Source organism: Erithacus rubecula (genome assembly GCF_903797595.1).
Source record: "Erithacus rubecula genome assembly, chromosome: 3".
Taxonomy (NCBI): domain Eukaryota; kingdom Metazoa; phylum Chordata; class Aves; order Passeriformes; family Muscicapidae; genus Erithacus; species Erithacus rubecula.
The window spans coordinates 44,180,185-44,200,582 of NC_136689.1; the positions used below are offsets into that span (position 1 = coordinate 44,180,185).

The following is a 20,398-nucleotide window of genomic DNA, read 5'->3' on the forward strand; positions in this document are numbered from 1 at the left end:
TAGTGAGTTTCTTCCAACTCAGGATATGCTATGACTTCCTTGCTTCCTAGAGCTCTACCCTTTTGCCAACAGGTGCAATAGTAAGCCACCCAAAACATCTTACTGTGGCTAAGGAGTAGGGACATGACCAAGGTAAATGGGAAACTAATTTGATCTTTAAAAGTTTGATATTTCAGCTGGAAAAGCATAGTGGCTGTCAATAATGATCCTTCATAGGGAAAAGCAATGGCTTACAAATAAGACAGGGATACAAGTTGCATCACCAGATGTTGAAAGCAGTGGATTCTCTCCATACCTCAATTGGATGGCCTAGCAAAGAGTAAGAGGTGTTTATTTGGCATGATAGGAAGAGACAACAGATGGGAAGAATCAAATGAAGAAACTGATTCTTAAGAAGCTGATATTTTATCTGCAAGCAATGTTTTGAATAAACTTTATGTCAGAAATTACTACATTAATCCAGAGTTATTTAGCTCTTACTCAAGCAACATTTTCTGAATTTTCTGTTTCAGTTTTATAATACCAGATTAAGAATATTCACTTGACTGTAACATGTTTGGTGGCGAGAAGGGAAGGAAGGGTTTTGCTGAAGGAAAGCCGTAGATACAGGACAGAACATATTATAGCTCAAACTAATAATCATCATCACATCAAAATATATGGAGTGCTTATGGTTCCCAAATCTCTTCAGTCCTTTTCCTAGAGCTCATACACTTAGTTATTCAAGGTGACTGAAACAGTACTGTGTATTTCAGATGTGTGTAACCATTGCTATAACAAGCAGACAGGTTGTTAAAAAAAATGTTGTCCCCCAAAATTTGCCCAAGGTTTGTATTTTGAAGGGTTGAAATTTTTTTCAGTGCCTCAAGTAATGGTTTAGATAGGTTGTAATAGTGCTACACAGTAGTAGAGACAAGAAGTGACAATGAGTGTACACATTGTCTTTTATCACTTCAGCAAGAGTTACTCTGTGTGAGGTAAATACTAATCTGACATCAGCTCTACAGTGGCTGTGATCACTCCTTGCCATGCAGAGGTGCTTGTAAAAATGTAGAAAGAAAGAAAGAAAACTGAAGGACAAAAAAGCCTTTAAAGTACCTTAGACTTATCACAGGCAGTTTTTTTGATCATGTATTGTTCAATGTTTCAGAAAATGGTTAATGTAAATGAGACTGCAGGTCTTGAATCTCAGCCATTCTCTGAATGTTTTATTGCAGATTTGTGGTTGGAGACCAAAAAGCTGCTCCAAGATACACTCGGGGTGAATTCTGTAACATAAATAGTGTAATTCTACACAGCTTTCCAGCTGAAAGATGTCCAAGCATTTTGCAAGTTACATCCCTTAAGATGCTTCTTGTCCACTCTCCAGATCCTTTTAATTTTAAATATATTTTTAAGAGAGCTGGAGGTGGTGGTGGGAAAAGAAACATCACTGTGTTTCAAGTGTGTGAACTGACGCCTCTGTAGAGGGGAGTACATGTGCACTTCCTCCCCATTTCTTAATAAGGATAGCAAATATTTAGCCCTCTGAGATCCAGGCTGTGTGCTAAAGAGAGAGACTTGGTGCCAAGCACTTCCTCAGAGCAGCACTGCAAATTAACATGGTGCCAGTGTCTGCAGTGCCTCCCCTACATGTGTCCTCCCCCGGTCCTCTGTACCAGGGTATGCAGGCACAGAGTGAATTGGGAGTCTCAAGGGGTCCTGTTCCTTCTGTGTCACTGCTTCCCATCTGTTGGCATGGAAAAGCAGTGGTGTGGAGAGTGACCCCAGTTCAGATGGGGTCTGCTTCAACTCCTGAGATATAAATAATGAGCTCAGCCAAGAGTATTACAGAGCTGCTAGTTGGTCTCAGCTGCCCCTGGAGGTTTCCTGCTACCAGCTCATGTCCCAAATGGATAAACAAAGCTCTGACAGGGGTAAAAGGTCCTACAGCTCTCCCAGTTGATACGGTATCTGCCAAGAAATCTGAGAGACTGTGGTTCTCAGGCATGCTGAGGGCTAATTTCTATTTTCTTAGCTCCCTTCAACCCCTCCCTTCTATTGCAAATAAAAATAGCAGAATTTTAATAGAGACTTCAGCTGAGAATGCCCCTGTTCCCATCTGGGCTGATGGAAAGTTCCATGTGTTGCTGTGCAGATACTGCCACGTTTTCATTGACTCGAGTCCAGTAGAACTAAGAGGAAACATCTGTGGAGTGGGATAGCTCTCTGTTTGTCCCAGAAATTAATTGCTTCTGCTGGGAGTGTTGAGAGGCTGAAAGCTGTGTACTAGAGATGAGGAGTCTCGTAACTCCTGCTAAGCTTCTACTCATGTTGCCTGAAAAGCACACACCTGCAATTTACCTGTTTCACAGGGACAGCATTCCCCTCAAAGCAGAAGAGGCTGTAGGTCAGTGGACCTGACTGATCTACCAAGCCCAGGAATCCCATCAACATACGTTTTGCAACTACAGTTCAACACTGTAATTGTGTAGTTTGGAGAGAAAAGGGAAGCTCATTCTGCCCTGTGGAGGCAGTGGGGAGGAGCATGGCTGTACCACCTGTAGTCAGGCTTTAAATGAAGCCTTTCTTCAGCACACCTGCTGTAAAGACAAATAGGTGTGAGCCAGAGCTTGCTCACACTCCTGTGAGAATGGAGTGTGCAAGTCTGTCTCCAAGGGATTTCGCACCTACACAACGGGGTGTTTCTGCATTTGCTTTGTGAACAGCAATTAGCTGAGGTTTACACACTTCTGCTAGGATTGCCTCCAGCTTTCCTTTTGAACTGCAGCAGACGCCACTGCCCTTCTCAGCAGCGGCATGTTCTCCAGCCCTGCTGTGGCACTGGTTTATTTTGCCTGTGGAAAGTGGCCAATGGCACCCAGAGGGTGGAAGAAGCAAAGCCATGACTGGTGAGACCTGAGCACTCCAGTCCTTACCCCAATGCCTTGTTCTCTCCATTCCTTTAACATTCTGGAGAAAAATGCAAGAGCAGGTCTGCAGCTGGTACTGAATCTCTTCAGCCATCAGCCTCTGTGTGATTTCTCACTGCTCCCCAACCTCTTGTCTCCTAGTGCACTTCTGCCTGATTGCACTCCCTGCCCATGCAGGGCAGCTTTTCCTTCTATGGCAAACTGCAGCTGCTCCTGTTAGCTGTGCCTCAGAGAGGCTTCTTTTCCTTTGTCCAAGTCCCAGAGTCACAGTTATAGTGCTCAGTCACAGCAGGGCACTTTGGTACATGTCTCCCCACAGAGAAACTGCAGTGCCTTGGGTTTTCCTTGGGTCTGCATTTCTAGCTATTTTCATGGAGCTGCATTTCTAACTATCCAGGAACAAAGATGTTTTTGCTGTTGCTGCAAAACATCATTAGAATCTCAAGCATGCTGCTAATGACTCCTTGGTGATGGTTTAAACTTCCATTTTATTGTCTGGAACACTTTTTAATAAAGCTGTGGTTATCTCTTGATCTCTGAACATCTCTGTTGCTATCCCGGTCTCAAGATTTGGGTAAGACGAGCAGCACAGGCATGGCTGAGTTTTCATGTCACACATTTGTTGATGAGATTTATTTTCCATAATTTAGACAGAGATCATAGTTGCTGCAGCCCCTTAGCTTGTACCTTCAGAGGGCTAAGAAGAATTCTCAGGCCCTTTCTGATTTCTACCACCCAACTGTCTGTGGCAGGGACCACAGCCAAGCCAGTGTGCTCAGGCAGTAGAGGTACTAGGAACCACCAGCCTATAGACCCTTCCTTCCAGAGGAACTCTCTCACTGCCCCTTCTCTCTGTGTTTTGGCAAATGGTAAGTTTGGCTGTTTCCATAGCTGGAAACCTATGGGTTGAAAAGTCACGATTTAAGTCCTACTTTTTTTTTCTTCCCTCCAGCAAAAGACCAACTGTAACCTAATGAGGCTTTTCAAGGCCTTGGATTGCTTTCTTTCTGCTCTCTGATCATGCAAATTTTTCCCTAAATTAAAAAAATTAAGGAATTCACAAAGCTGAAGTTGAAATTCTTTTATAATCCATAATTCAACATCCACAGCAATATGAAAGCAAACCAATGCTCAAAGGTGAGAATGACATGAAATAAGAGCCTAAGCTGACAGAACTGTCTACTTGCCAGTCCAAAAATACTGACCATCAAGTTCAGTGGTGACCTCACTTGAACTGATGCTGTGACAGACAGTGGATCTAGACAGTTAGGAATTCTTCCAGAGTTTTGTGTTGAATTTAGACACTTCACTACAGTTTTCCTTTGGCTGTTTGGACTTTGGGATCTGGGTGATGGGCAAACAAAGCAGTGAAGGCAGACATTACCTCTAACCTACAGGAGCTGCAGTCTCCAAACAAAAGGGAGTGTGAGTCCTTTGGTGCAGCTCCTTTGCAAATAGAAGGATTTTAAACAGCTAGTACTACTTGAACTCAAGTGCTCCACGTTTGCATCTGGTTTAAAGCCCAAGGATCTACTGTAGAATGGATCCTTCTGTCCTGTAGCCCTTGGTGTACATGGAACAGGGATGTGAGCCATGCTTGACATGGGATATGATGATAAGGTTTCCTCCTTAGGCTCAGAGCCAGTTTCCTAAAGTTGATGCTGGGGATAACATTTGTCAAAATCCTTGGCTTTCCCCATAATTGTCCTTATGAAAACCACCCTTTCCTGAACTGTTATGGCATTTCTTCTCGATTGGTCTCCAGAACAATGACCCAGAGATTTGGCTCTCTCCATTTTAACCTGTTCTGATGTTTATGCTGGTGGAAATCAGGAACTATGCTAGCATGAGTTTAGGCAGCAGCTAATGATTATCAGAGTTTTCTTGTGCTAGCCCCACTTCCTCACAGAGTGTTTGTTACTGTCCACTGCAGTTTCTCTCCTGTTCCTCTTTGAGGTCACTGTGGTGCCGAGGGACCCACAGGAATCATCAAGTCGAGCTCTAAAGTGCATGGCCTGGATAGGAATTGAACTCACAACCCTGGCATTTCTAGCACCAGGCTGAGCTAATCTCAAGGGAGCAGAGATGTGGATCCCAGTGTGCTGCCCTAGCCCCTGTGATCAGGCCTCTGAGCTGCAGGGCCCTGCACATAAAAGATGCTTTGGGTCTCCCCTCTGCTCTCCTGGAGGCAGGCACTTTCCCAGAGGAGGAGGAGCTTCAGGCAAAGAGCTGGCATCATTCAGCGTTGGGGTGGCCTGCCTTTGAACTGAAGGGCAGGTCTGTAATTGCTGGTCTTGATAATAACCGTGTGAATGCTGTTCCCCGGTCCACCCTTGCACTTTCCAGCCATTGTGCAGTGGCACTGCCTCATTTCTTGGCTTGGCCATACCTGCTCTTTTCCTAGGAGCCAAAACAAAATAGCTTCTGATCTCGCTGCCCGTTTCCTTGCCTAGCTGGGCATGAAATCACAGGTCTGCATTGCTGCCAGGAGCATCCAGCTTCCTTTCATGGGCTTATTCCAACTACTGTTTTGCTAAGTGAAAGCCTTCCAAATTCAGCATCCCAGCCTACTTACTGGGTTTCCCAAAGCCACGTAAACTTTTCTGTCTGCTTCCCTGTGCTCCTGGAATTGTTTCCATAAGCATAGGTTCTTCTGCCCTCTTTTTTTCATCTCCAACCAGTTACCTTGCAATTAACAGGAGCTGCTCTCTCTCTAACCAGGAGACCAGGCTTGAAACCAGGGAGTGAAGGGCCTTTATTGGGAAGTAAAATCCATAATTGCACAGATGTTAAAAATCATCGACAAAACCTCGTTTTCTTGGCATAATTTTAGTATTTTCCAGGTGACCTCCAGTTCTATTAGTTCATCTGATATAAACGATTCATTCTACTCACTTCCCACACCTCTGTTACATAAGAAGTGTGAATCATCAGGATCTCAAAAGCAAAGGACCATTGAGAGCCCCATTATTTAACTAGAGCCTTTGTCTTCAGCAGGAGCTTGGGCAGGGGGTGGCTGTTCCCTGAAGCATCCTCATGCTGAATCCAATGCAGCAACCCCTCAGCTTCATCCCATCAGCTGGATGGATAAGGGTTTATGAGCTTTTGTAATGTCAAGGATTTTTATTTTCAGTCTACATTGGACAGAATTGGGGCAAAGCCCCCCTGTGGATAAGTGTCACAGCTGGACACAAGTGTTTTGAGTCTGCTTGTTTTCATTTTTCTCATTTTTCAAGAAAAATTATGGTGACATCGAGGAGAGGACCTGCTGGATGGTGCAGGGAGGGTCCTTTGGTGCAGACCTGTTCTTCAGGGTCTCATGGAAAGCCAACCTGCCCTTCTTGTTTCAGCTGGGCAACACTGTGGTTTCTCCCAGATTGGAAATCTGAGGGTAGGGATTGCTGTCAGACTCCACACCACAGCAATCTGTTTCATGGGCAGCAGTAAAGGGAGCATTCTGGGTTTTTTTTCTCCAGCTTGGCAGCATGTTAATCAAAGCAAAGGCAGGCAATCATATCTGGAGCCAAGGAAAACTGGGAGGTACTGAGTTACCTAACAAAAGTACTTTCAAGTGTCAAGGAAAGATAAACATGTATGTGTATGTAGGTATCTGGCATCTCTTGGCTCCATCCATCCCATTTTCTGATAGTCCAGGCAGGAGAACAGTAAATGCCTAAAATACATATTTTCCAGTTTAAATTTGAGTGAGGCTTGGTACACATGATAAAGGGCAGCAAAAATCAAACTGTTCCTCCTGTGCTTCAAAAGCTTGGACTGCAAGAGAGGTCTCTGTTCAGGCAAGACATCAGGGCAGGATTTTCCTTATTCATCAGAAGTGTGAGGCAGGGTAACTGTGCTTGCCAAACTCACTCAATGGCAGTTCTTTTTCCAGTCACATCCCTGTTTATTGGACCTTTTATGCTCCTACAGCTTGAGGTTCACATTGTGCTGGGTGGCATCTTGCCTTAAAACTATCAGAAAAGTTTTAAGGTTAAAGGTTGATGTCTGAAGCACTTTGTTCTCCCAAATGCCCATCCCTCCTCTCCTCTCTCTATATGAATTCCCTCCACTTGTTCAAACTGCTACTGCTCCTCCTGCGGGAAGGACTTACCTGCTTGTGCTGCAGCTGCTGGACAGCCACACCACCCAGAGAAACAGGCAGTGGTCTTGGTTTAGGCTGCAGAGCTGCTCAGCACAGCTCAGCTGGTCTGAGAAGTCAGGCTGGGCACCTGCAAAGGGGTCTCGGGGAGAAAGGCTTTTTGTGGAACATGTGCCCCTGATTCCAAGTCCCACTGGAGATCCCGTGGAGAAGTAATGATAAGTGCACAACCCTGCCAAAGCCACAGTGGAGCTGCGTTTTAGAGAGGTAAGAGCCGCCCTACACCCTGAGTAAGGAACCGGGGTGCTCAGCCCCCTGCCTGCTCCCTCTCTCTCTGTTGGTGCCGGCGCATCCCTTACGGGCATCCCTGCTGGGGGACGGGGGACAGGTGCCCTCTCTGCTCCCTCAGCGCTGTTTCACACCTCACGTTGCTGTTTCCATCGCTGATACAGGAGATCAAACTCGTGGCATTGTGCTAAAAACCACAGGAAATCGTTCCAGCTATAGTCCCAGCCTTTCCTTATGTTTAGCTTAGCAGACTGTCGGTACATTCATTCCCTTTCTTTCTCTCTCTCTCTCTTTTTAACAAAAACAAGCAGCGTGCTGAGAGCTGCGGCAGCCCCTCTGGGAGGTTTTCAGCCTTGGCCGGAGCGCCCCCGGGGCCGGGAGGCTGCCGCTGGCCCGGGCTCAGCGGGAGCCTTTCTGGGACAGCCATTCCTGGCTCCAGCCGGTGTCCAGGCGGCTGTGTGAGGGCAGAGCCCCTGCTCGGACCAGACGGCAGCGGCATGGCGCTCCGGGGAGCCTGCCTGCTCCTCTGCCTCCTCTCCCTCGCTCACGTCTCCGGCCAGCAGAACGGCAAAGCCCGGCAAAAACCGGCGGCTTCCAAGAAAGGTAAGGGGCAGCGGCAGCTTCCTTCCAAGGGAGACTTGCAGGGCTTGCGGGTGTTGCAATCAGCCCACTCGTTTGGGCGTTTAACAGTGCTATACTGAAACTTCATTAAAAGCATCTAAAAACCTGATAAAGCATCTTCTTCCCTCTCCCCCCCTCCTCCGTGGGAACGATTGTGCAGATCTTCTGTAAAATAGTGAGCGTATTGAAATGGTTTTGGTGGATTTCCTACCTTGAATAAATTTCTTGGGACAGCTTGGGCTGAATTTCAAAGGGAACACATTTTCCATGTTCCCTCTAAGGTTCATCCCAAGCTTTTCCTCTAAGAAACTCTCCATTTCTATAACCTCCTCACCCCTTCTCATTCATTTTCAGAAGCAAGTAAGTGGTAGATGACAGGCGATTTTAGAGATAAGAGCAGGCAGAAAATATCGAAGCCATTAAACATCAACAGGTTTCTTCATTTAAAACCACCTGATTACTCAGGCTTGCCAGGCAGCAGTGCACACATAAAGGTGCCAGGGTTTTCTATTCCCTAGTAGGTTTGTTTCTCCTTTTCTTCTCCTGTTTTCCTCCTGTCCTGTGCTTTATCCCTCAGTGCACAGTAGATGTAGAAGGCAGGTGAGGTGAGGGAGCAGCATGCGGGCGTGCCTCCCTCCCTGCCTGATGGGTCCGACCGCCGCCGCGTGGGCTCCGACAGCTTCTGGCAGGCGCTTTCCTGCTTGGAACGAAGTGGGGAGCAAGGGAGAAGCATCCCTGGAATTCACTTGGCCAGGCTGCTGTCTGTGCTCACCCACTGGCTGTTTTTGTCAGATTCCCATCCTTGAGAAATTTTTGCCTTTTCTCCCATTAGATCTTTCTGTGAATTCACAAACTTAGCTGCGTATTCCACATCTTATTCTGCAGGACATGGAATAGAGCAAAAAATACCCCCTTGGGCTCGTATAGGGCACATATGTGCATTGGACTCACTGGAGGTGCAAGGAGAGAGACATTTCTTAGAGAAATACTATTTTTCACTAAGTGTCATTGCAACTGTTATTTCTAATCATTTGTGACAAGGAAGTGGGAGAAAAATCACCTTTTTGGCAGGAAAATTTGGCTCTGATTTTAAAACTTTTGAGTTTTCAGGGGGTGTCCTGAAAATCAATCCTCTGGACCAGCTGGTGGCAGATTTTAGTCAGAATTTCTTTTCAAAGGAGAACTTATATTTTCTGTGGAGAAAAGAGGAAAACTCAGAAACCTGGCATTTTTTGATCAGTCCCATCCAGCTCCATAGGTGATCAACTGTCCTACCTTCACTGGAAAATTTCTTTATTTCTTGGGTAATATTTTTCAGATTTTCAATGCCAGAGCATAGGAAAAGAGGGAGAAAAGTGCTAAAAATCCCCTATGAAGCTCCTCTTTGCCTCCAGCCCCTCTCTACATCCAAGCCTGCCTGCCCAGCCAGCACAGGAGACAGGGCTCAGCCCCTTCTGCTCTGAACAATAGTGGGATGGCCCATCTCATCCTCATCCAGGCATCCATCCCCATCCTGGTTCCACCCCTGCACTTTGCCTGGGAGGGTCAGGCAGGGCAAAGCCACTGGAGGGTTGGGGTGTTTGGCTGGACTTTTTTTGGTTTTTTAATCTATGCAACCAATCCACAAATGTTATGAAAGAAAGCACTGATTTAAGCCAAGCTTTTTATGTTTTGGGTTGGGTTTTTTTTTTTTAATTTATCTTTTTTTGGAAATTATTGCTTATGTTTGGATCTGCTTCAGAATGAAAAATGATGCTATTTCAACATGAAAAAGCCAAACCACAGTATTTAGAAAATGCTGAGACGGCACATTCACTTTGTCTGCTGTTGTGTTTTCCCCCTCAGATTACTCCCCAGTTATTGTTCCAAATGCAGTAGTTCAGCAAACTCTCCCAAGCCCCAGTGTCTTGGGGTGCCCTTGTCTGGCAGCTCTGGAGATCTCATCCAAAAGAATACCCAGGGGAGGCAGACACTGGCATCCCTGCCTGGGCAGTGTTTACACCCCATGGCTTGGGGGTGCAGGTGTCTGGCCTGGGAGGGGCTCCCCTTGGTCACAGCTGTGATGGAGTGCTGGGATCAGGGAAGGGAGTATCTTTGCATAGCTCTCACATCTGTTTCTAAGGTAACTGGACACAGAAGTTGGAGTCTGGATGCTTAATTCAGTGGATAGGGACTCATTTGGGCTTCTTGCCTGATGCCACCTACTGCCCAAAATTTTGGTGTATTCTTGTTTGGGTGCTCTTCCCTGAAAAATGCCTGTGAACATTTACAGAGGGATTTGTTTGTTGTTCAGCATATAATTAGAACGGGTGAGAGTTCCCATTTGCAGCTTTAAATACATTCCTGGTCAGGATTTCAAACCAGCTTTCAAATTGTGACCCACAATTCTGTGAGTCTCCTTTAGATCTTGCCTCTGTCCACACTTACTCCTGCTGCTCACGGTCCTGCACAAGGACCCACTCCAGCTCCCACAGGATCATCAGCATCCCACATGATGGTTTCCATCACAGAAAACCCAGACTGGAAACAGGTTTGATCCCAGGCTTCAGGAGGTGAGTCTTGAGAAAATGACAGCACTGAGACAAAATCCCATGGCAATAAAATAGACAACACAACATCTGTTGATGTAGCCATGGTCCTCACTTTGCAGCTGAAGGGTGAGTCAACCAGTCCTGATTCTCCATGAGACATCCCAGCAAATGCACTGCTGTCGGAGCATCTTGTGGTCCAGAATTTGAAAATGAGGTACTGAAAAGGGACAGGGCTCTTAGGTAGTTGTCAAGGAGACATGGCAGGGACCCTCAAGGTGAGAACCCACCGTCAAACCCAGCTGTAACACCATAAGGTGTTACATGACTCATTGGCAGTGTCCTGTCATGGCCTTTGGATGTTACTTAAACCTTAGAACATTTGCACAGACTTGCAGGGAAAAAAAACCTGTGACTAATTAGCCATTTCCCACAAAGTGTTTTTATCAAAGGCAGCAAAATAATATCTAGTGCCTCAGTGTTAAGTGAATCCATTAAAGTTAGTTGAGCAATGAGTAAAGCAGCCAAATGCCCTCCTCCTGATGTGTCTGGCTTTTCATATTCATGGCACCATGTAATCTTGGGCTGGTGGTTTTGGTCCACATCCAAGCTGCTTCTCTTCTTGCCTGCATTAGTGCCTCAGCTCCCTGCTGAGGCCCTCCTGCTGTATTCATGGGCAAACTATCCCCTTTCCTTTCACCCCCGGAGAATTACTAGATGCTTTCAACATGAGAACTACTAGATGCATACAAGTGCCTCAATGTCCAATCTCCCACCACCTTCAAGGTGTAAATGGTCCCTTTGCTCCTGTTCTAGGAGAAATGCAAGTACTGATAAATAACTGGTTGGAGCTGTTGCAGCAACACACCTAGCAAGATGTAGGCTTTAAGAGCCAGGTCTCCATCCAAAGAGGAGCCTTCTCACAGTGGGAGAGCAGCTCTGGACAGTGTTTGGGTTCCTGCACTGGGGGTGGTGAAGGCAGATATGAGGCAGAGGCAGCTGTGATGGTCCAGAGGATGGTGTGGCTGGTGGACAGAGGCTGGTGGCTAGTGGTGCAGAGGCAGATCTAGTGGAGGTAGCATCTGCAGCCCTTCCAGCGCCTTCCTGCTGAGCATCAGCCTGTCACAAAATGCTTTCCTACCAACCCACCAGTAACAGCAGACAGGTGGCTGCAGCCAGGAGTGCATGCAGAGGACATTGTGTGTTAGGGAGTTTAAGGGAAGGAGGGTGTGCTGTGAATAGAGAGAAAGAGGGCATGTTTTTGAGGAATCAGAAAAAATAAATCCTGTTCATCATTAGCTTCAAGTTTCCCACAAAGCATTTTTGTGTGTCAGGACTTCTGTTCAGGTTGGGCAGCATCAGAGGGTGTCCTCCTGCATTTTGGGAGCTCTACCCCAATGCAGCACCACACCAGATGACTGCTCTACACAGGGGTGCCAGAGACAAACCTGCACCTTGCAATGCTCATGTGTGTGACCTCCTCCCCAGCACTAGCACTACCACCCCAAAGGGTGACCCCTGCAGCTGGAAGATGCATGGGGTGCACAACCCCAAAACCTGAACCAGGAAAACAAGGTTGTTACTGATAGTGGAACCAGGCTGGCAAGCACTCACTCTGATGGAAGTGCAAGGGGACACAGGTGTTGACTTTATGGATTCTTTTTGTTTGTCCTTCTCTGAGGGCAAAGAAACACAGAGTTTTGATGATAGGAACAGATTTGGTTGCCTCCCCTGAGATGCCACCAATATTTGTGCTCTTTCTTTGATTTCTCCAACAGATGGTGTGAGCCTCAAAATGATTGAAGACCTGAAGGCCATGATTGACAACATCTCTCAGGAGGTTGCTCTACTGAAGGAAAAGCAAGCACTCCAGACAGGTAAAGGACTTGTTGAAGAACACATAACTTTTACTTTGAGAGAGGAGCTGCTTATAAAGTGGCTGCAATTGCTCCAGATGCCTTGATGAAAGATGCCCAAGCACCCCACAGCAACAAGCCCACAATGGGGAGAGAGGTTGGGGGATCAAAGCAGAATGTGGGTCTCTGCAATACCTCTGGGCTGTGAACCACCTTGGGCAGCTAATGATGGGGGTTGTGCAGTGTGGGGACCCCCTCTTTATGTGTTTCCCATTTGGATATTCCTTCAATGCTAAGCCAGATGTTAATTTTCCTTAGTGAGGTGGAAGAATGAGATTTGGCTTAGCTTGTGCTTTAATCAAATGCAGCTTACTCTTTTGTCTGAACCTCAGTGGAAATGGTGACCTGGTCTCTTATACACGCTGTGGTATTGCCCAGGGAGCTGCACTGTGGGTCAGTCCTGCTTCATTAAACATACACAGAGGACAGTGCCAAAATGTCCATCTTCCAGACATGATCCACACTTATCTTGTGCAAACTCCACTGACATCAGGAGTAGGATTTGCAAAACATAAAGCAGAGATGTGATGAAAATGCAAATTAAGGAGAATTTTCTCCCTAAAAGAAAAGGAACACAAGCAAAAACAAGGCTTTAGTTCCAAGCTCACATTCATTGAGAAGTAATTGGTTTGGATATTAATGTGTGGCTCTGATTAGGTATTGTTTGGATACAGTACCCTGCATTCTTAAGGTTTAGAGCTTAAAGAAAAACAAAACAAATTGATATCCCTAACACCAAAATCAGAGGCAAGTAGAAATTTCCTCTGAAGACCTCAAGCTATGCAAGCGCAATGCTTCTGATCAAAACTTATTAAAAAAAGACTATTTTTTTTTCATCTTGCATAATTAAGATGTTTTAATTGGCATGCAGGCTTTTTCCCAAAACACTCCAACACTCAGCAGTGCCCATGACAAACCATATTTCCAACAAATTCATCAGAGAATGATTAGCATTGGCTGGGTAAGAACAAGGCCAGGGGAAGGGGCAGGAGGAGCATGGTGTGCCTCTGCTCCAGGAGCAGCAGAGCCCAGAAGGGTGGCAGGGGCACCCTGAAAATCCATTTCACCCAATGATTTGCAGAGAAGGAGAGCATCTCCCCATGACTGTGTCCCACCCTGCACAGGAAAGAGAGGGGTCCTTGGAATTCCATGCTGCCAAGGGTCACTGTGCAACCCAAGAAATTAAGTTTGTAGTTTGGCTGCTGGGTTTGCTGCTGCTGCCTCTTCCCAGGCACCATTATTAAACCAAATTCTCTTTCTTCTTTTAATTCTGTTCATGTGGTAACTGTCAGTTTGCCTGAAAGGCACCAAAATTCACCTAAAATGCTTTCTGGCATTTTCGGAGACCAAGACGTACCACGAGGCCAGCGAAAACTGCATCTCTCAGGGTGGCACGCTCAGCACGCCCCAGAACGGGGAGGAGAACGACGCCCTCCATGACTACATGCGCAAGAGCATCGGCGCGGAGGCCGAGGTCTGGCTGGGCCTCAACGACATGGCTGCAGAGGGAAAGTGGGTGGACATGACGGGCAGCCCCATCCGCTACAAGAACTGGGAGACTGAAATCACCACCCAGCCCGACGGCGGCAAGCTGGAAAACTGTGCAGCTTTGTCGGGGACGGCCATTGGCAAGTGGTTTGACAAGAGGTGCCGCGAGCAGCTGCCGTACATCTGCCAGTTCATGATCGTGTAGCAGCAGGGCTTCCCCCTGCCCAGCCCGCCCGGATCTCCACCCTGGGCACAGGATGATGAAGCTGTAGTTGTGTGCACACCTCCACATGCATCCACACACCCACACCCATGCATTCAGTAGAGTCACCCTTTGCAAAGAGAGTCGCCGCGGGTTATAGAGCTCTAGAGCTTTTCCTTTGGCCACATCCAGCCCTGTTTGCTGCTGCACTGCTCTTCCTAAGGCATGATTTGTAGATATATATATTTTTTACACAGGGAATTTATTAGGACAGCTCAGTTGTTCCAGCAACAGTGCAGCAGTCCAGCCTAGCATACAGCTGCCTCAACTGCCCAGGGCTGTCACTCTGCAGTGTCCTTTCCCATTTTACTGAGTTTTCTTGGGACACTAACATAGTCAGTTTCTGCTTTCTTCTCTTGTTTTGCTTCCCCATAAGCCCTGGCAGCAATTTGTGAGAATTCCGTGTTCCTCACAGTGTCTCAAGTCAGCCTTGTGAGGATCAAGGTCCTGTCTCAATGATCAGAGGAAGCTACCTCTGCTTTGCATTGGGAGATGCAATTTGGCTTATTTGGCAGGGTGCCTGCTGTTCAAGGAGTTGTCCAACTAGTCAAATTACTTGTATGACTGAATTAGCAAGTTACAGGCATGTTTGATCCTTTTCTCACCAGCCAGAAGCTGGTTTCGCTGTCTTCAGTGGGAAAGCAAGACCCACTGCCAGATCCTTTGAAAAAAAATCCCATCAGAAGCTTTATTTATGCTGCAGTATTAAGAGGAAAGCAGCAAAGACTTGGAGCATAGTTAGTCAACAGTATTACTAGAAATAAAGACATGTGTATTACATAAATAACAGAAATTTAATACTCTTAGGGGGTATGTTGCTATAAAAATAACTATATATTGCAAACAAGCCCCAGGACAACTCACTCCAGCAGCTTTAGGAATGGCCTGACCTGTTAATATGACTGAAATCCAGATGAATTATTCCAATCTTTGCTGGTTCTCAGCGAATATAAATCTGCTGAGCACTGCTTGTGCCAATATAGTCATGGCCAGCTCAAGGTCTGACCTCAGTGATTTTTTACTGAGAAAACGTTTAAAGTTTAAAAAAAAAAAAAAAAAAAAAAAAAGAAGAATGAACAGCAATGGTGAGAAAGAAGTCCAGGTCACCCTGGCAGCTCAACAGTGCTTTGCTGGCTGTTGACTAAAAGCTATCAGTGGTTCTTTGCTGTCCAATGCTTGGTAATAACCCCTCCAGTTTGGGTCACACACCCTGCGCTTACAGGTTGTAGGTGTCAGGACAGGATCCTGCCTGTGGGACAGGTATTCCCATTTGCTGCTTAGTTTAAAAGCAGCATGGCACAAGGTCTTCCAAGACATCAAGTCTGAGCCAAGCTGGAAACACACATGCAGGCACACAGATGCAGAGTGCATGCTTCTGAGGTTGTCACTATTGCCAAACTCTCTGCTGTTCAAATGACTATAAAATAAAAGTATCTCTGTAGCTTGCTGAAGGAATGGAGTTGTGTCAATGTGATTTGAGTGCTTTCTTCTCCTTGTCTTTCTCTTCAGAACAGCTCCAGTGATATGTCTGAAGACTGGAGATAAGAGCCTCCCACCCTGTAATACACTTTATAGGATTCTCCCCCTCCTGCCCCATTATCATCTCAGTCACATGCCATACACAGGATACAGGCAGGGAATCCTTTTATAGGAAAATAAGATTTCCTTCCTTTCCTCCCTTGCTGCTGGGAAATTTCATGCTGAAATACAAGCTAACCCAGAAGGAAGTTTTCTCCCTCAGCCCTGTTTGGCAGCAGTAGTGGTACTGGAGGAGGTGACACCTCAGGTCCCACCATGGAGCCAGTTCTTCCCAGGCTGCCTCCCACTTCCTCTGCAATGAGCAGAGCTCAGCAGCACCAAGAGTCTCTCTCCTTCACCCACTGAGGATGTGATGACTTCTCCTTCCACCTCCTCTCAATCATCCCATGTAGGAGAGACCATCCATGTAGAAGACAGTGCCTTACACCAGTCTGTGAAGTTTCAACTGGTGCAGGACTGCATGTGAAATTAGGTCTCTTCTGCAGTCCTTCAATGAGCTTTATTTTGGACCCTGTTCATGGAGTTTTCCAAGACTCTTTGCTGTAGTTTGTGGTTACACCCTACAAACCAGTTTATCTCAATATAAATCCTCTAGTTCTCTTGGCAGATGTTTCCTCCATGTTTTGAGATACATGAAGGCAAAGCACCAATGCTGGAAGCATTGCTGGCTTTAATCCTGACTGGTCATAAACCACAAGGTCTTTAAACACAAATGTGTGGTCAGAGAAATACACAGAGGGCTTTTATGGAAAGAGGAACAGTGTGAAAGCCATGGACCCTGGCAATGCTGAGTTTTGGGGAAGTTGTGGCTGCTGGAGCTGGACCATCTTTGTATGGAGGGTGAATCTAAAAAACAGGAGATGGATGCCAAAGGATATTCCCAGAGAGGACATGAAGGAGCTAATCTGTCAAATTTGAAAAATAACAAGTCACTCTCAGCAGATTTCTTACTTGTATCTCTTGCTCTCATTTTCACAGAGCAAAATTCTTGCCAGCACCATTCCTTATAGATGTTTTGCTCTTCTGAAGCTGGGAGGAGCACAGAGAAGGGTGGCTTTGCCCCTGCTCTACTTGCTGGATCCATGATGATGAAACTGACCTTGCAGGTTCAGTACTACATTTATAAATTAACTATTCTTATAATCTTTTTACTTCATTATGAACTACAAATTTTCTTTGAAAAACCAAAGAGAAGATTCCTCAACCTTGCTTACCACAGCAATGTTGTTTTTTGTGTCCAGTCCTGTGGTTTGTGGTCACAGGGAATGCCAGGATGCAGGGATTGAATGGGGACAGCCACTGGCTGCCTCCATAGGGAAACTGTCCTGAGGACATCAGCCCATCTGCTGTGGGCCAGAACAAGCAGCACTTTTTGATCTTCCATTAAATCTTTTGGCACTCAAGCTAGAGTGGAACATCTGCTGTCCATGAAGTGTGGTCTCAACCAAAGGCATGCAGATTAATGGAAAAAAACCTCAGCTCTTTCCCCAAGGAAAACCAAATGTGGAAGTGATCATGTCTGAACCAATGTCTTGTGATGCCTGCAATCCATAATGAACCTCATGCTATTGAATATAGAGGATGTTGTGTAAGACCTTGTGCCACTGGTGGCATTGCTCAGCTGCTTGTGCCTCTGTGACACAGCAAAGATGAAGCATGAAAAGTACATGTATTTATATAAACAAAAGAATAAAAGTTACTGGGTGATCCTACAGAAGGAGTTCTCTCAGCACTACACCATCCAAAACTGAATTCAACAAAACTGCACTAACCTACCCCACTAATGCCCCCACCCCAGTTCATCCTGGTCTGGAAGTTCAGGACCTGATTCAGACCTTTGCCTGAAGGTCTAGGAAAAGACCAAATGGTTCAGAGAGAAATGGTTAACTATAAAACAGGTAATACCTTTCTGAGTCTCTCTCAGCATAAGGGCCAGAACAGTGCAGTACTCACACACCTCAGCAGCCAAGTTACTTCTGACTTCAGTCAGTGAAAGGGCTGGGTAGGCAAAGGTGGGTAAGAATTTGGGATTTGTGAGCCAAAAGCTTGTTTTGGGCCTTGAACACTTCTGTGGGACATGGTAGTTGGTAGTCCTGACAAGAAACCCAGCCCATGCCTCTGCTCCTTGTGCATGTCCACCAGCCTGGGTGTTACTCAGACCACATCAGGTGCACCCAGCCCCCGTCATCCTTTGCAAGGAACAGTCCCTCAGCACCTCTGCTCCTGCCTGACAGAGGGAACACACTTCCCACCTCTGTGGCTGTGGAATGAGACCACTGATACAATGAACCTCAAAAGGGAAGGACCTCCTCTGCCCCTGAAACACTGAATCTTTTGATTCCTATTGGCTTTACTGTTTGCTCCTGCTCCTGTGTAAGCACTGAACCCCACTGTCAGTCTCTCCTTTTACAAATAAAATAAAAAGCTAAATTAAAGTTACATTTCTCCATCTTAGAAGCCACTATAGACAGGGAAGAAGCAAAGATCTGTGAGACTCAGCAAATGAGGCTCAGCCAAAACACCCCTGGGAGCATAAATATAAATCTGCTGGGGGAGCGGATCACTAAACTAATGGAGAGCATAAAAATAAACTCCTTGGGGATAAATGATAGAGGGGATATCAGACTATGGTGTACAAAACAAAACAACAAACAAAAAAAAAGATGGTTTTTTGCTTTTATATGTAGCACACAAAGAGAGTCCAAAGGTAACAATTGGGGGCTGTTCCAAATACAGCTGAAAACAAATCACAACCATTTTAGCCTCACACCCAGCAGCCTCTCCACTCTGTCCTGTGCTATGCAGGCAGGTCAATGTCTGCATCACTTCCCTGTGACTCCCCTGTCCTGCTGTGCTGGAGCCTGGAGCCACCCAAGCTGGCAGCACCCACAAGGCACCCCCGTGCCTGCAGCATCCCTCTGGGAAGGAAGGAGAAACCCAGGATGCTGTGCTGCCAGGAGGTGAGAGCAGCTGCTGATTGCAGGACATGGCTGCTCTCACTTCAGCCCTTTTGGAAAGCTGCAGAGGCAGAGAGCACAATACCTGAGCCACTGATTTGGGGAGCTATTGTGTGAGGAGAGAGCAAGAGCTGAGACTGCCCAGCCTGGAGAACAGAAATCTCAGGGGATCTCATCTTAAATACCTGATGGGGAAGGGTAGTGAAGACAGAACCGTGGGCACAAACTGAAATACAATAAATTCTGCTTAAAGAGAAGAAAATAATTTTTTCTCTGTGAGGGTAGTCAGACCCCAGCACAGGTTGCTGAGAGAGATCTGGGAAACCCTTGGAGATACTCAAAGTCTGACTGGACACGTGGCCCTGGCCAATGGGACCTTGCTCTGAGCAGGAGGTGTAACCTGGTGGTCTCCAGAGGTCCCTGTGAACTTCTGTGCAAATACAGCCACTGAGCAAAGGATCCTACCCACATAACTTATTCCTCTTCTACAGTCACAGGAGAAAAACAGGCATTTCAGGAGGAGACAGCTGACCTCAGACACCTGATGGATGAGCTGTCATGTAAAAGCCTTCCTACAGAAAAAGGTTAGCAAGAAAGCCAATAAAATAATCCCTTGTGGGATGTGATTTCTACACTGTAGTGCTGCCAGAGCTCTAGACACTAAGTAGGTCTTGCTGCTCTGCCAAGTGTGATCAGCAGACAAGAGCTGAAACTTCATTTGTTATTCAACCAGAAGGAAAATGGAAACAAACTCCACCAAATCACCAAAAAAGCAAATTAATTATTTTTTTTTAACATCAAATGTTCACTACAAATACACAATTGGGAGTGCATAGATGAAGATGTGAATTAGATTAACAACAGTGCAAGATTTGCTTTACTGTTAGAGCAGGACAGTCCAAGGGCAGCTTGAATTTCTTCTGGATTCATGTGCAATGTGGACATTGCTCTGTCACTGGCAAGGCTTTGATCCAATGCCCCTGAGTGTCAAGCTATGCTGACATGGGGGATCCAAACCCCAGGAGATGGCAATGGCACAGGTCCCACCTGCCTGAGCACCAGCACAGAGGTGCTGCAACACACATTTTTGGAGGTAGGCTCTCACACTTTGTTCTATGACACATCAGAGCAGAAAACTAAACCCCAAGTGACATTAAAATAGTCAAATTTTAGGAAACGCTCCAGGAATTGCACTGATTATAAACAAGGTTAAACAAATGGTTCCATTGAAGACTGAGGATTGGGAAGGAGCTGTGTGGGTGGGGTGCTGTGTACCTACAGAGAGTGACTGACAAGTTTTGTATCCATCCTGAGAACTGAACTTGCTTTCAAAAAATAAGAACAACAATTAGTGGGATTTGTTCCTAAATTAAAATGTATGCACCAAGAAATAATGCAAACACAGCAAGTAGTTGTAGTGTATCACTGGAGAAAGGTAAACACTCCTGAAAGCATAGTACTGTGGAAAAACACACCTTACAGATAAAATATGAAGAGCTTGAAAACAGCCAGAAATCATCATTAACTTTGCCTTCTTTTAAACATTCACAGGAATTGCTTGCCAGCCTATATGTGTAGCCTATTTTTAAGCCTGCTGAAACTACAGACATGGATAGTGTTCGCAGCCAGATATAAAACCACCTCATGACTTTGATCAGGTGATAAATGTCCATTGAAAAAGGAGAGCAGACAGCCCTGAAGCCCACACTGCAGCAATCAAAGCAAATATCCAGTCTTTGATTTGTGTGCTAATGAGGGAGCTGGGATGACCCTGGAGGTGCCTAGAAA

The 20,398-nt window shown here is 46.0% G+C and overlaps 1 protein-coding gene across 1 annotated transcript; it reads left to right on the forward strand.

Moving 5' to 3' along the window:
- The first annotated feature begins 7,609 nt into the window (after positions 1-7,609).
- Positions 7,610-15,565, forward strand: CLEC3B (C-type lectin domain family 3 member B). The gene is made up of 3 exons (XM_079301098.1): positions 7,610-7,902; positions 12,227-12,325; positions 13,657-15,565. Exons 1-3 carry the CDS (start codon positions 7,797-7,799, stop codon positions 14,055-14,057), a joined length of 606 nt encoding a protein of 201 aa, XP_079157224.1. The 5' UTR covers positions 7,610-7,796; the 3' UTR covers positions 14,058-15,565.
- Positions 15,566-20,398: the final 4,833 nt, after the last annotated feature.

Excerpts from the sequence above, each read along its gene's own strand:
- CLEC3B (XM_079301098.1), top strand. The coding sequence starts at position 7,797 with ATGGCGCTCCGGGGAGCCTGCCTGCTCCTCTGCCTCCTCTCCCTCGCT. Across the intron at positions 7,903-12,226 it reads ACCGGCGGCTTCCAAGAAAG|ATGGTGTGAGCCTCAAAATG; the intron begins GTAAGGGGCAGC and ends TTTCTCCAACAG. Across the intron at positions 12,326-13,656 it reads AAAGCAAGCACTCCAGACAG|TTTGCCTGAAAGGCACCAAA; the intron begins GTAAAGGACTTG and ends GGTAACTGTCAG.